The 14,000-nt window shown below is 34.9% G+C and overlaps 1 protein-coding gene and 1 pseudogene across 1 annotated transcript; one reads left to right on the top strand and one right to left on the bottom strand.

Moving 5' to 3' along the window:
- Window positions 1-389: 389 nt before the first annotated feature.
- Window positions 390-1,978, top strand: LOC132172983 (glucan endo-1,3-beta-glucosidase 11-like; annotated as a pseudogene).
- A 1,952-nt stretch (window positions 1,979-3,930) lies between these two features.
- Window positions 3,931-4,709, bottom strand: LOC132169674 (protein ASPARTIC PROTEASE IN GUARD CELL 2-like). Its single transcript, XM_059580669.1, has 2 exons — window positions 4,564-4,709; window positions 3,931-4,498 (listed from the first exon to the last, which is right to left on the bottom strand). Exons 1-2 carry the CDS (start codon window positions 4,707-4,709, stop codon window positions 3,931-3,933), a joined length of 714 nt encoding a protein of 237 aa, XP_059436652.1.
- Window positions 4,710-14,000: the final 9,291 nt, after the last annotated feature.

A 14,000-nucleotide genomic window follows, 5' to 3' on the forward strand; every position in this document is an offset into this window, starting at 1 on the left:
ATGACTTGGTTAAACAAGAAGTTGAAACAACATGACTAGTTTTATGACTTGGAGACCCATTGATAGTTGCCGTGTTAAGCCTTAAGATTATGGTTCAATGAAAAAATAATAATAAAGTATCAATTTGACGCTTCTACATTTCTATATAAACCACTCTCATTGATCATTTTGTCTATACTGTTTGAAATTCAATCATTCTGCAAGCCATCCTCTCAAAGCCCCCTTTTCTCTCTTCCTCACACACTTTGCAATTCAATCACTCTGAAATTCGTGTTTTGCTTCTCTCTTGCTAAGCTTAACTCTTGCTCAGCTTAAGCTTAAAAATCTGTCTTGCTTAAAATTCGTCCATCTCTCTCTCAATGGCAATCTTTAATGGTAGTAGAGTTGCCATGATCCATATGTTCATTATGTTTTCTCTTTATTTCTCATGTACACTTATTGTTTTTACTTTGTGGTTTTGTTTTTGTTTTTGTTTTTATGTTTTATGCGATTATTTCATACCCAATTGGTTGCTCTATATTCATCAATTTTCATTTGGCATTTTCCAATCATTAGTGATGAAGCACTAATTGTTCTCATTGCTTGTGTTTCTACAGAGTTCGGCTTTCTATAAGTCAATTCATTGGGAATAAATTATGTTCGAGTGGGTGATAATTTGCTCACACCCGAGAAGGTACTCAATTTACTTACATATCTTAATATCTCAAAAACAAGGATTTACGACACTGATTCACAAGTTTTGACCACATTCGCCAACTCCAACATTGAATTGGTAGTCACAGTTGAAAACGAGTTGTTTCCTGAGTTAATAAACCCAGTCCAAGCCCTTCAATGGGTAACCACTCACATTAGGCCATATTTTTTCGCTACTAGAATTACTGGGATAGTGGTAGGAAGTGAGATTTTTCACCCTTGAAGATAATACCCTATTGTCATATCTTGTCCCGACCATGGTAAGCATTCGTGGTGCTTTACTCCAATTAGGCTTAGACTTATACATTCAAGTCTCTACTCCTAATTCTTTAGAGATTCTCGAAGAGTCATATCCACCTTCTGCTGGAAGTTTCAAAACCAACATTTATAGCACTATGATAGAACTTTTAAAGTTATTGTTGGACATCAAATCTCCCCTTTGGATCAATGCCTTTCCAATTTTTGTGTATAAGGGTGGTCCAACTAAGATTTCTTTGGATTATGTTTTTTTTCGTCCTACAATAAGAACATAGACCCGTACAACAAGCTACAATATGATAGCATGCTGTATGCTCAAGTTGATGCAGTCATATATGCTATTGCTAGAATGGCTTTGGTGGAATAGAGGTTCAAGTTTTTGAGACTGGTTGGCCATAAAAAAGGGACCTCGATGAAATTGGTGCAACCTTAGAAAATGTTGCCACTTACAATAGGAACTTAGTGAGACGGCAATTGGAAAATGAAGGGACAACTTTGAGGCCTAATATGAGGTTTGAAGTTTATTTGTTTGCTTTGTTCATTGAAGATTTGAAGCGTGGGCCGGAATCAAAAAGGAATTACGGTCTTTATCAACCTAATGGAACCATGTGTTACAATGTAAGGCTCCATGCCCTATCAAGTTACAATACCTTCAACAAATCATAAGCCCCTTGGTCATGCTTCCTCTGCTATAAAGGTAAAGCCATAGGCCTATAGGCTCATTTTCTTAATCCATATTTCATTGGCTTAGAAAAAGAATATATAAGAAACTGTAAAAGTGAAAAGTTTTTTCTTGTGTACTTCCATTTTGATAAAAGTTTAAGCCTATATATTAATATAGGCATGCTTTGTTAGTTGTAAGTGCTATATTTTGTTAAATACTTATCTCTATTAATTCTTTTATTTTTCCTCTTTTTAAATGGCAATTACTGTGAAACAGGCAACAATCGTGGATTGTCAAAGCTTGGTGTACTGGATGTTTGTCCATTCACTAGTGTTCCAAGTTTTAATGAGAAGACCATATTAAGCCAATGAGAGTTCATTTAAATTTGAAGTGTTGTGTAAATATGCATACTGGTGTGCTCGCCTGGTCTAGGGCTTGCTGGATGGATGGATGGCCATGGTTCCGATTCAAAAATGTAATTTCAAATTGTGGAAGTGTTTGATAATGATATCAGTTGTCTTTCCATAATTTCTTAATTAGTTACAGCAGTTCACTGCCACATTTCCATGCATCGTTCATTATGATACCAAAGCATACTAATTAATTAATTACATCTAAACAATGTCTGTTTCAGTTAAGTGATCTAGCCGATTGAATCTACTTCATACAATTGAAAAACTAGAGAGCTAATATCAACTTATATTTTCTTTTCACTTTCAAATTCGTGACATACATGTTTTCTTCGTAATATTCATTTTATAAAAAAGAAACATTTCTACAAAAGTGAAAGAGAACCATTTCAAAAGGAAATTGTTTTTGGTTACCTCAATAACATGCCACATTTTTAACAGGTAGCATTTTTCAAGCATTTTGATTCTTAAAAATAGCTTAAATTACGTAATTTGATAATCTACAATTTTTTGTAAGGGATCCTGATCATCATCTACAATTTTAAAGAAATGGATGATTCTCAAATTTCGTAATTTTGAGTTGTTTTTAGGTATTGAAAGTTTGACACGCATGAAAAATATCAATTATTAAAAATGTAATATATGTTAAAGAAATAATAGATTCTCAAATTTCACAATTTCAAGTTTTTTTAGGCATTGAAACACTAGAAAAATATCAATTATTAAAAATGTAAGATATGTTCTAGTTGAGAATTGAGTATATTTTCATAAGATTCTTACCCTCTATATTGGTCATTGACAATTTTGCACATATATATATATATGAAGACCAACATTTGGTCTTGGAGCGACCTGTATATATATATAATACATTCTTTGCAGCAATTATTTCTTGATAGTTTGGGATTGGCCTAGCTTTGGACCATCTCCACATTGATATGGGATGGACTACATATATACCCTAACAAACTCTTATAACAACATCATTTGTTGTGCATCAAAACCACCTACATGTGGTACAAATCCATTTAAAATAATAAAATATTTTAATTTTTTGTTTTAAATAATATAAAGGGGAAAAAAAAAACACACACACACACACACTTTAGCTCCCTAAACTATTACCCAGTTTGCATTTACACCTCCAAATTTTAAAAAGTGACATTAAGGCCTCTTATACCACCACCATGTATCAAATTAGCCCCCTCTTAATTTCATTCTTTCAAATGGTTCTTTTTTTTTAATAAATTCAATGGAATTTTGGGAAAAAAAAAAAACGTAAAAGTGCCTAATTAGACACACAATAGTAGTATCTGGAGCCTCAATCTATGTCATGTTAAAATTTGGAGGCACAATTGTAAAATAGGTGATAATTCAAGACTAAAGTATATTTTTCCCACAAAAAAAATAAAAATCAGGTGTAGAATTTGAATTGGAAACCAAAAAAATTGAAATGAAATTTAAAAAGGCCAACACTTAGTGGGAGGAGGCTGAGAAGTCTATCAGCAAGGCCCACTGATCAGGTGTTCTCTCTTGGAGGACCACTAATGTTGCACTCTTAGATCCACATGGAAAGGCTTTACTATTCATAAGAACATGTAAATGAGTTAAGAAAGCCATAACTACAAGTGAAGAAAATAAAGAGCAATTTTTTGAATTAGAAATTAGTTGGCTAAAAATACTCATACTCTCTTAATGAATGAGTGATCTTGATAAAGATGAGAAACAATGAAAGACACCAGTTTCATAATTTTTATAGAATTACCAGTTTGCTCTTTATTACAAATTTGATAAATCAAGGATATATATAATTAACACATAAAAGCATGTAAATAAACATAGAAATAAGGGATTTGGAGGAATATAATTCTCCAAGGCTATACTCTTAGTAGTACTCCTAGGAGGTCAATGCCCATGACAAAGAGGAGAAATTTTCAGAGGACCACAAATGTTCAGACCAAATCCCACATATCCCACCTCTGCATCGAAGGAAGTATAGATTCCAACTAGTTGAGTGTTCCCAATAACAGATGTAGTATCATTGGTAGGGACAAATGCAAAACAGAAAATGCCCTCACTAGCAAAATATTCTTGCTCAACTAGAATGTTCCACATTAGCAATGTTAGAATTGGTTCAGCTAAGAAGAAGAATGATACATTTGGAACCTCAAGCGACTCTAAGCTGGATAGGTTGTAGCACGAGTCAAGCATGGAGGTCACAGGAGCCTGAGGAAGAATTACGATTTTTGCAAGGTAGGCATTACGAAAAGCCTCGTAAACAAGCCTCGGTAGGCGAGTGTATGCTGTACACAAATCTATGATTGCACCTCTTTTGAAGCTGTTTTGGGGAATGGGTAGCTGCATGTCTCCAATCCCAAGGCCCGAGAGCCCAACAAAGTAATAAGTCTCTATTTTTGGGGTGCAAAACAAGGGAATCCATGTGGTTCCCATAGGTAACACAGCATCTAGAAGGCTGAAATTCAACCAACCAAGTGACCGTCCATGCATATTGGGCAATCAATAACTGAAGATGCTTGCCATCCATGTACCCGAAGCTGAGTAGCCAGTGAAAGTGGCCCTCCTCCAAGGCCCACCAAGCCGTGAGCTTCAGGCATGAAGCCAAAGTTTGAGTGCCCACAACCAGTAAACACATTTAGGACAGTGGTGCTTCCAAACATGAGCATTTCGAGAACAAGCGAGCCATTGGTGAAAGAGCCATCCAAGTAGTCCACCTCAAACTAACACTAACTCTTGATGCAATCGTCTCGCCAGAGTTGATTACATGTAGTGGAGTCATAAGGCACCACCGAAATGGAAGTGGAATTGAGTGGGTCGAATACGCCTGGCATTTGGTAACAATTATAGGGTTTACATTGAAACCACGTAACGTCACTCCCCATGTCTATAGTCATAAGCTGGTTGACAGGAGGGGTACCCACTCCTATCGGTATAATATATGCTCCAAGTGTTTGGGGGAAAATCACCGTAGACATGAGGATATTAGGCGGTGTTGGTGGAGTTCTTGGCAATGGAGGAGGTGGTGGTGAAGGAGATAGCAATGGAGTGTAGGGGGTTGTGGTCAAAGGTTGTGCTAAAGCTGATACGATGATTATTGTACTGAGGGAGAGGAGAGACGCCATGACTAAGATTTCTTGCTTGTGAGTTGTGAGAGTGGATGATACGTGATTCAGCACATTAATTGAAGTTGAGAGAAAGCCGCGCAGGAAATAATCTACATATAGCCTAAAGCAAGCCACGCGGGAAGTAATCTATAGTCAACATTCTATGGTGAATTTCTCTATAATTTGCAAAAAAAATTCAATAACATGCCAAGTTTTTAATAGGTAGCATTTTTCTACCGTTTTGATGCTTAAAAATGGCATAAATTACATAATTTTAGAATCTACAATTTTTTGTAAAGGATCCCGATCACACCCTCTTCAATTTTAAAGAGATAGTAAATTTTCAAATTGCGCAATTTTAGTTGTTTTTAGACATCGAAACGCTTGAAAAATATCAATTATTAAAAATGTGATGTATTTCAGTTGAGAATTAAGTATACTTTCGTAAGATTTTTTCTCTCTACATTGTAAAAAAGATTTGAACCAAAAATTGACTTTTAATTTTATGTAGAAGAAACGTTTCTACAAAAGTGAAAAGGAACACTTTTGGGAGGAAAGTTTTTTTGGTTACCACAATAACATGCCATGCTTATAATATGTAGTATTTTTCAAGTGTTTTGATGCTTAAAAATGGCATAACTTAATTTGAAAATCTATAATTTTTTATAAGGGATCCAAATCATCTTCTACAATTTTAAAGAAATAGTAGACTCTCAAATTGCGCAATTTTGAGTTGTTTTTAGGCATCGAAATGCTTGAAAAATATCAATTATTAAAAATGTGATATGATCCAGTTGAGAATTGAGTATATTTTCACAAGATTCTTGCTCTCTACGTTGTAAAAAAGCTTTAACCCAAAAATTGTCTTTAAATTTTATGAAGACTAAACGTTTCTACAAAAGTGAAGAGAAACCCTTTTGGGAGGAAATTGTTTTACTGTTATCTCAATAACATACCACATTTTTAATTGGTAGCATTTTTCAAGCGTTTTGATGCTTTAAAATTGCTTAAACAACGTAATTTAAGAATCTACAATTTTTTGAAAGGAATCCTAATCATTTTCTACAATTTTAAAGAAATAGTAGATTCTCAAATTTCGCAATTTTGAGTTGTTTTTAGGCATTGAAAGTTTGAAACGCTCTAAAAATATCAATTATTAAAAATGTAAAATATGAATCAGTTGAGAATTGGGAATATTTTCATAGGATTCTCGCCCTCTACATTGGTCATTGGCAATATTGCATATATATATGAAGACTAACATTTTGTCTCTAAGCGACTCGTATATATATAATACATTCTTTGGAGCAATCATTTCTTGATAGTTTGGGGTTGGCCTAGCTTTGCACCATCCCCACATTGATATGGGATGGACTATATATATACCCTAACAAACTCTTACAATGGCATCATCTGTTGTGCATCAAAACCACCTATATGTGGTACACGTCCATTTAAAATAATACAATATTTTAATTTTTTTGTTTTAAATAATATAAAAAAAAATAAAAAATAAAAACACAGAATAGTAGTATCTGGAGCCTCAATATATGTCATGTTTTAAAATTTGGAGGCACAATTTGTAAAATAGGTGATAATTCAAAAGTCTAAAGTATATTTTTCCCGAAAAAAATAAATAAATAAATCAGGTGTAGAATTTGAATTGGAAACCAAAAAATAGAATTGAAATTTAAAAAAGCCAACACCTAGTGGGAGGAGGCTGAGAAGTCTATCAACAAGGCCCACTCGTCACGTGTTCTCTCTTGGAGAACCACTAATGTTCCACTCTTAGATCCAAATGAAAAGGCTTTACTATTCATAAGAACATGTAAATGAGTTAAGAAAACCATAATTAAAGGAGAAGAAAATAAAGAGCAATTTTTTGAATTAGAAATTAGTTGGCTAAAAATACTCGTACTCTATTAATGAATGAGTGATCTCGTTAAGGAAGAGAAATAATGAAAGACACCAGTTTCGTAATTTTTATAGAATTACAAGTTTTCTCTTTATTACAAATTTGATCTATCCAGGGCATATACAATTGACACATAAAAGCATGTAAATAAACATAGAAATAAGGGATTTGGAGGAATATAATTCTCCAAGGCTATACTCTTAGTAGTACTCCTAGGAGGCCAATGCCCATTACAAAGAGGAGAAATTTTTGGAGGACCACAAATGTTCAGAGCAAATCCCACATATCCCACCTCTGTATCGAAGGAAGTCTAGATTCCAACTAGTTGAGTGTTCCGAGTAACAGATGTAGTATCATTGGTAGGGACAAATGCAAAACAGAAAATGCCCTCACTAACAAAATATTCTTGCTCAACTAGAATGTTCCACATTTGCAATGTTAGAATTGGTTCGGATGAGAAGAAGAATGATACATTTGGAACCGGAACTGACTCTAAGCTAGATAGGTTGTAGCACGTGTCAAGCACGGAAGTCACAGGAGCCCGAGGAAGATTTACGGCTTTTACAAGGTAGGCATTACAAAAAGCCTCGTAAACAAGCCTCGGTAGGCGAGTGTATGTTGTACCCAAATCTATGATTGCACCACCTTTGAAGCTGTTTTGGGGAATGGGTAGCTGCATGTCTCCAATCCCAAGGCCCGAGAGCCAACAAAGTAATAAGTCTCTATTTTTGGGGTGCAGAATAAAGGAATCCATGCGGTTCCCAAAGGTAACACGACATCTAGAAGGCTGAAATTCAACCAACCAAGTGACCCTCCATGTAGATTGGGCAAGCAATAACTGAAGATGCTTGCCGTCCATGTACCCGAAGCTGAGTAGCCAGTGAAAGTGGCCATTCTCGAAGGCCCACCAAGCCGTGAGCTCCAGGCATGAAGCCAAAGTTTGAGTGCATGCATGTAGTAAACACATTCAAAACAACAGTGCTTCCAAACATGAGCATTTCGAGAACAAGCGAGCCGTTGGTGAAAGAGCCATCCAAGTAGTCCACTTCAAACTAACACTGACTCTTGATGCAACCGTGTAGCCGGAGTTGATTACATGCAGTGGAGTCAGAAGGCACCACCGAAATGGAAGTGGAATTGAATGGGTCAAATACACTTGGCATTTGGTAACAATTATAGGGTTTACACTGAAACCACGTAACGTTAGTCCCTGTGTCTATAATCATAAGCTGGTTGACAGGAGGGGTACCCACTCTTATCGGTATAATATATGCTCCAAGTGTTTGGGAAAAAATCACCGTAGACATGAGGATATTAGGCGGTGTTGGTGGAGTTCTTGGCAATGGAGGGGGTGGTGGTGAAGGTGATAGCAATGGAGCGTAGGGGGTTGTGGTCGAAGGATGCGATAAAGCTAATACGGTGAGTATTTTAGGGAGGGAGAGGAGAGACGCCACGAATATGATTTCTTGCTTGTGAGTTGTGAGAGTGGATGATACATGATTCATAACATTAGTTGAAGTTGAGAGAAAGCCGCTCGGGAAATAATCTACGTTAGCCGAAAGCAAGCCACGCGGGAAGTAATCTATAGTCAACATTCTGTGGTGAATTTCCTTGTAATTTGCAAAAAAATTCATCACATGCCAAGTTTTTCATAGGTAGCATTTTTCTTCCATTTTGATGCTTAAAAATGGCATAAATTACGTAATTTTATAATCTACAATTTTTTGTAAGGGATCCCGATCACCCTCTTCAATTTTAAAGAGATAGTAGATTTTCAAATTGCGCAATTTTAGTTGTTTTTAGGCATCGAAACGCTTGAAAAATATTAATTATTAAAAATGTGATGTATTTCAGTTGAGAATTAAGTATAGTAAGATTTTTTCTCTCAACGTTGTAAAAAAGATTTGAACCAAAAATTGACTTTTAATTTTATGAAGAAGAAACGTTTCTACAAAAGTGAAAGGAACACTTTTGGGAGGAAATTTTTTTGGTTACCTCGATAAAATGCACGTTTATAATATGTAGTATTTTTCAAGCGTTTTGATACTTAAAAATGGCCTAACTTACTTAATTAGAAAATCTATAATTTTTTGTAAGGGATCCTAATCATCCTGTACAATTTTTCAAAAATAGTAGACTCTCAAATTGCGCAATTTTGAGTTGTTTTAAGGCATCGAAACACTTGAAAAATATCAATTATTAAAAATGTGATATGATCCAATTGAGAATTCAGTATATTTTCATAAGGTTCTTGCTCTCTACGTTGTAAAAAAGCTTTGACCCAAAAATTGTGTTTTAATTTTATGAAGACTAAACGTTTTTACAAAAGTAAAGAGAAACCCTTTTGAGAGGAAATTTTTTTACTGTTATCTCAATAATATGCCACATTTTTAATAGGTAGCATTTTTCAAGCGTTTTGATGCCTAAAAATGGCACCAACTACGTAATTTAAAAATCTACAATTTTTTTAAAGGAATCCTGATCATTTTCTACAATTTTAAAGAAATATTAGATTCTCAAATTTTACAATTTTGAGTTGTTTTTAGGCATTGAAAGTTTGAAACGCTCTAAAAATATCAATTATTAAAAATGTAACATATGTTAAAGAAATAGTAGATTCTCAAATTTAGCAATTTAAAATTTTTTTTTTGGCATTGAAACATCTGAAAAATATCAATTATTAAAAATGTAAGATATATTTCAATTGAGAATTGAGTATATTTTCATAAGATTCTTGCCCTCTGCATTGGTCATTGGCAATATATATATATATAGATATGAAGAGTCACATTTTGTCTTTGAGCGACCCGTATATATATAATGCATTCTTTGGAGCAATCATTTTTTGATAGTTTGGGGTTGGCCTAGGTTTGGACCATTCCCACATTGATATGGGATGGACTATATATATACCCTAACAAAATCTTATAACGGCATAAGTTGTGCATCAAAAACACCAATATGTGGTACAAGTCCATTTAAAATAATAAGATATTTTAATTTTTTGATTTAAATAATATAAAGAAAAAAAAAAAAAAAAAAACTCACTTTAGCTCCCTAAACTATTGCCCAGTTTGCACTTACACCTCCAAATTTTAAAAAGTGACATTAAGGCCTCTTATACCACCACCATGTGTGAAATTAGTCCCCCTCTTAATTTCTTTCTTTCAAATGGTTCTTCTTTTCCAATAAATTCAATAGAATTTTGGGGAAAAAAAATGTAAAAGTGCCTAATTAGACACGCAATATTAGTATGTGGAGCCTCAATATATGTCATGTTTTAAAATTTGGAGGCACAATTTGTAAAATAGGTGATAATTCAAAAGTCTAAACTATATTTTTCCCCAAAAAAAAATAAATAAAAAACATCAGATGTAGAATTTGACTTGGAAACCAAAAAAAAATTGAATTGCAATTTAAAAAAGCCAACACATAGTGGAAGGAGGCTGAGAAGTCTATCAGCAAGGCCCACTGATCAGGTGTTCTCCCTTGGAGAACCACAAATGTTCCACTCTTAGATCCACATGGAAATGCTTTACTATTCATAAGAACATGTAAATGAGTTAAGAAAACCATAACTATAGGTGAGGAAAATATAGAGCAATTTTTTGAATTAGAAATTAGTTGGCTAAAAATACTCGTACTCTCTTAATGAATCAGTGATCTGAATAAAGATGAGAAATAATGAAAGACACCAGTTTCGTAATTTTTATAGAATTACAAGTTTGCTTTTTATTACAAATTTGATCAATCAAGGAGATATATAATTAACACATAAAAGCATGTAAATAAACATAGAAATAAGGGATTTGGCGGAATATAATTCTCCAAGGCTATTCTCTTAGTAGTACTCCTAGGAGGCCAACGCCCATGACAAAGAGGAGAAATTTTTGGAGGACCACAAATGTTCGGACCAAATCCCACATATCCCACCTCTGTATCGAAGAAAGTCTAGATTCCAACTAGTTGAGTGTTCCCAATAACAGATGTAGTATCATTGGTAGGGACAAATGCAAAACAGAAAATGCCCTCACTAACAAAATATTCTTGCTCAACTAGAATGTTCCACATTTGCAATGTTAGAATTGGTTCGGATGAGAAGAAGAATGATACATTTGGAACCGGAACTGACCCTAAGCTGGATAGGTTGTAGCACGTGTCAAGCACGGAAGTCACAGGAGCCAGAGGAAGATTTACGATTTTTGCAAGATAGGCATTACGAAAAGCCTCAGAAACAAGCCTCGGTAGGCGAGTGTATGTTGTACCAAATCTATGATTGCACCACCTTTGAAACTGTTTTGGGGAATGGGTAGCTGCATGTCTCCAATCCCATGGCCCGAGAGCCCAATAAAGTAATAAGTCTCTATTTTTGGGGTGCAGAATAGAGGAATCCATGTGGTTCTCATAGGTAACACAACATCTAGATGGTTGAAATTCAACCAACCAAGTGACCATCCATGCAGATTGGGCAAGCAATAACTAAAGATGCTTGCCATCCTTGTACCCAAAGTTGAGTAGCTAGTGAAAGTGGCCCTCCTCCAAGGCCCACCAACCTATGAGCTCCAGGCACAAAGCCGAAGTTTGAGTGCCCGCACCCAGTAAACACATTCAAAACAGCGGTGCTTCCAAACATGAGCATTTCGAGAATAAGCGAGCCGTTGGTGAAAGAGCCATCCAAGTAGTCAACCTAAAACTAACACTGACTCTTGATGCAACCGTGTCGCCGGAGTTGATTACATGCAGTGGAGTCACAAGGCACCACCGAAATGGAAGTGAAATTGAATGGGTTGAATACGCCTTGCATTTGGTAACAATTATAGGGTTTACTTTGAAACCACATAACGTCACTCCCCCTGTCTATAATCATAGGCTGGCTGACAGGAGGGGTGCCCACTCCAATCGGTATAATATATGCTCCATGTGTTTGGGGAAAATCACTGCAGACATGAGGATATCAGGCGATGTTGGTGGAGTTCTTGGCAATGGAGGGGGAGGTGGTGAAGGTGATAGCAATGGAGTGTAGGGGGTGGTGGTCGAAGGTTGTGCTAAAGCTAATACGGTGAGTATTGTACGGAGGGAGAGGAGAGACGCCACGACTATGATTACTTGCTGGTGAGTTGTGAGAGTGGATGATACGTGATTCAGTACATTAATTGAGGTTGAGAGAAAGTCGCGCGGGAAATAATCTACATATAGCCTAAAGCAAGCCACACGGGAAGTAATCTATAATCAACATTTTGTGGTGAATTTCTCTGTAATTTGCAAAAAAAATTCAATAACATGCCAAGTTTTTAATAGGTAGCATTTTTCTACCATTTTGATGCTTAAAAATGGCATAAATTATGTAATTTTAGAATGTACAATTTTTTGTAAGGGATCCGATCACCCCTCTTCAATTTTAAAGAGATAGTAGATTTTCAAATTGCGCAATTTTAGTTGTTTTTAGGCATCGAAATGCTTGAAAAATATCAATTATTAAAAATGTGATATATATTTCACTTGAGAATTAAGTATACTTTCGTAAGATTTTTTCTCTCTACGTTGTAAAAAAGCTTTGAACCAAAAATTGTCTTTTAATTTTATGAAGAAGAAACGTGTCTGCAAAAGTGAAACGGAACACTTTTGGGAGGAAAGTTTTTTTGGTTACCTCAATAACATGCCACGTTTATAATATGTAGTATTTTTTAAGCATTTTGATGCTTAAAAATGGCCTAACTTACGTAATTTGAAAATCTATAATTTTTTGAACGGGATCCTATTCATCCTCTTCAATTTTAGAGAAATAGTAGACTCTCAAATTGCGCAGTTTTGAGTTGCTTTTAGACATCGAAACGGTTGAAAAATATCAATTATTAAAAATGTGATATGATCCAGTTGAGAATTGAGTATATTTTCATAAGATTCTTGCTCTCTACGTTGTAAAAAAGCTTTGACCCAAAAATTGTCTTTTAATTTTATGAAGACTAAATGTTTCTACGAAAGTGAAGAGAAACCCTTTTGGGAGGAAACGTTTTCTCAATAACATGCCACATTTTTAATAGGTAGCATTTTTCAAGTGTTTTGATGCTTAAAAGTGGCATAAACTAGGTAAGAAATAATAGATTCTCAAATTTCGCAATTTTGAGTTGTTTTTAGGCATTGAAAGTTTGAAACGCTTGAAAAATATCAATTATTAAAAATTTAATATATGTTAAAGAAATAGTAGATTCTCAAATTTCGCAATTTTAAATTTTTTTAGGCATTGAAACTTCTGAAAAAATTGACATAAGACTCTTGCCATCTACATTGGTCATTGGCAATATTGCATATATATATATATATATATATATATGAAGACTAACATTTTGTCTCTAAGTGACCGGTATATATATAATACATTTTTTGGAGCAATCATTTCTTGATAGTTTGGGGTTGACCGAGCTTTGGACCATCCCCACATTGATATAGGATGAACTATATATATACCCTAACAAACTCTTATAATGACATCATCTGTTGCGCATCAAAATCACCTCTATGTGGTACAAGTCCATTTAAAATAATAAGATATTTTAATTTTTTGTTTTAAATAAGGGTTAAATACTAAATACCCCATGGGGTTTCACAACTTTATTTTTCCCCCCTATGATTTGATTTTTATTACAGAAGGTCCCTGTGGTTTTGATAATAGACCAAATTAGTCCTCCATCAGTTGACCGTTAGTTGACTTAATGGAATTTCACGTGGACCAATCAGATGTTGACACGTGGCACCTACATAATTTTTTTAATTTTTTTTTTAAAATTAAAAAAATGTATTTTTTTTTTAAAAAAATAAAAATAAAAGGAAAAAAAATTGGGGGTGGCCGAGCCACACCCTTGCCATTTGGGGGTGGCTCGGCCACCCCCTTTGGCCATGGGGGTGGCCGAAACCCACCCCTGGTGGGTACTGGGGGTGGC

This window comes from Corylus avellana, chromosome ca2 (assembly GCF_901000735.1).
Source record: "Corylus avellana chromosome ca2, CavTom2PMs-1.0".
In the NCBI taxonomy this organism is placed as follows: domain Eukaryota; kingdom Viridiplantae; phylum Streptophyta; class Magnoliopsida; order Fagales; family Betulaceae; genus Corylus; species Corylus avellana.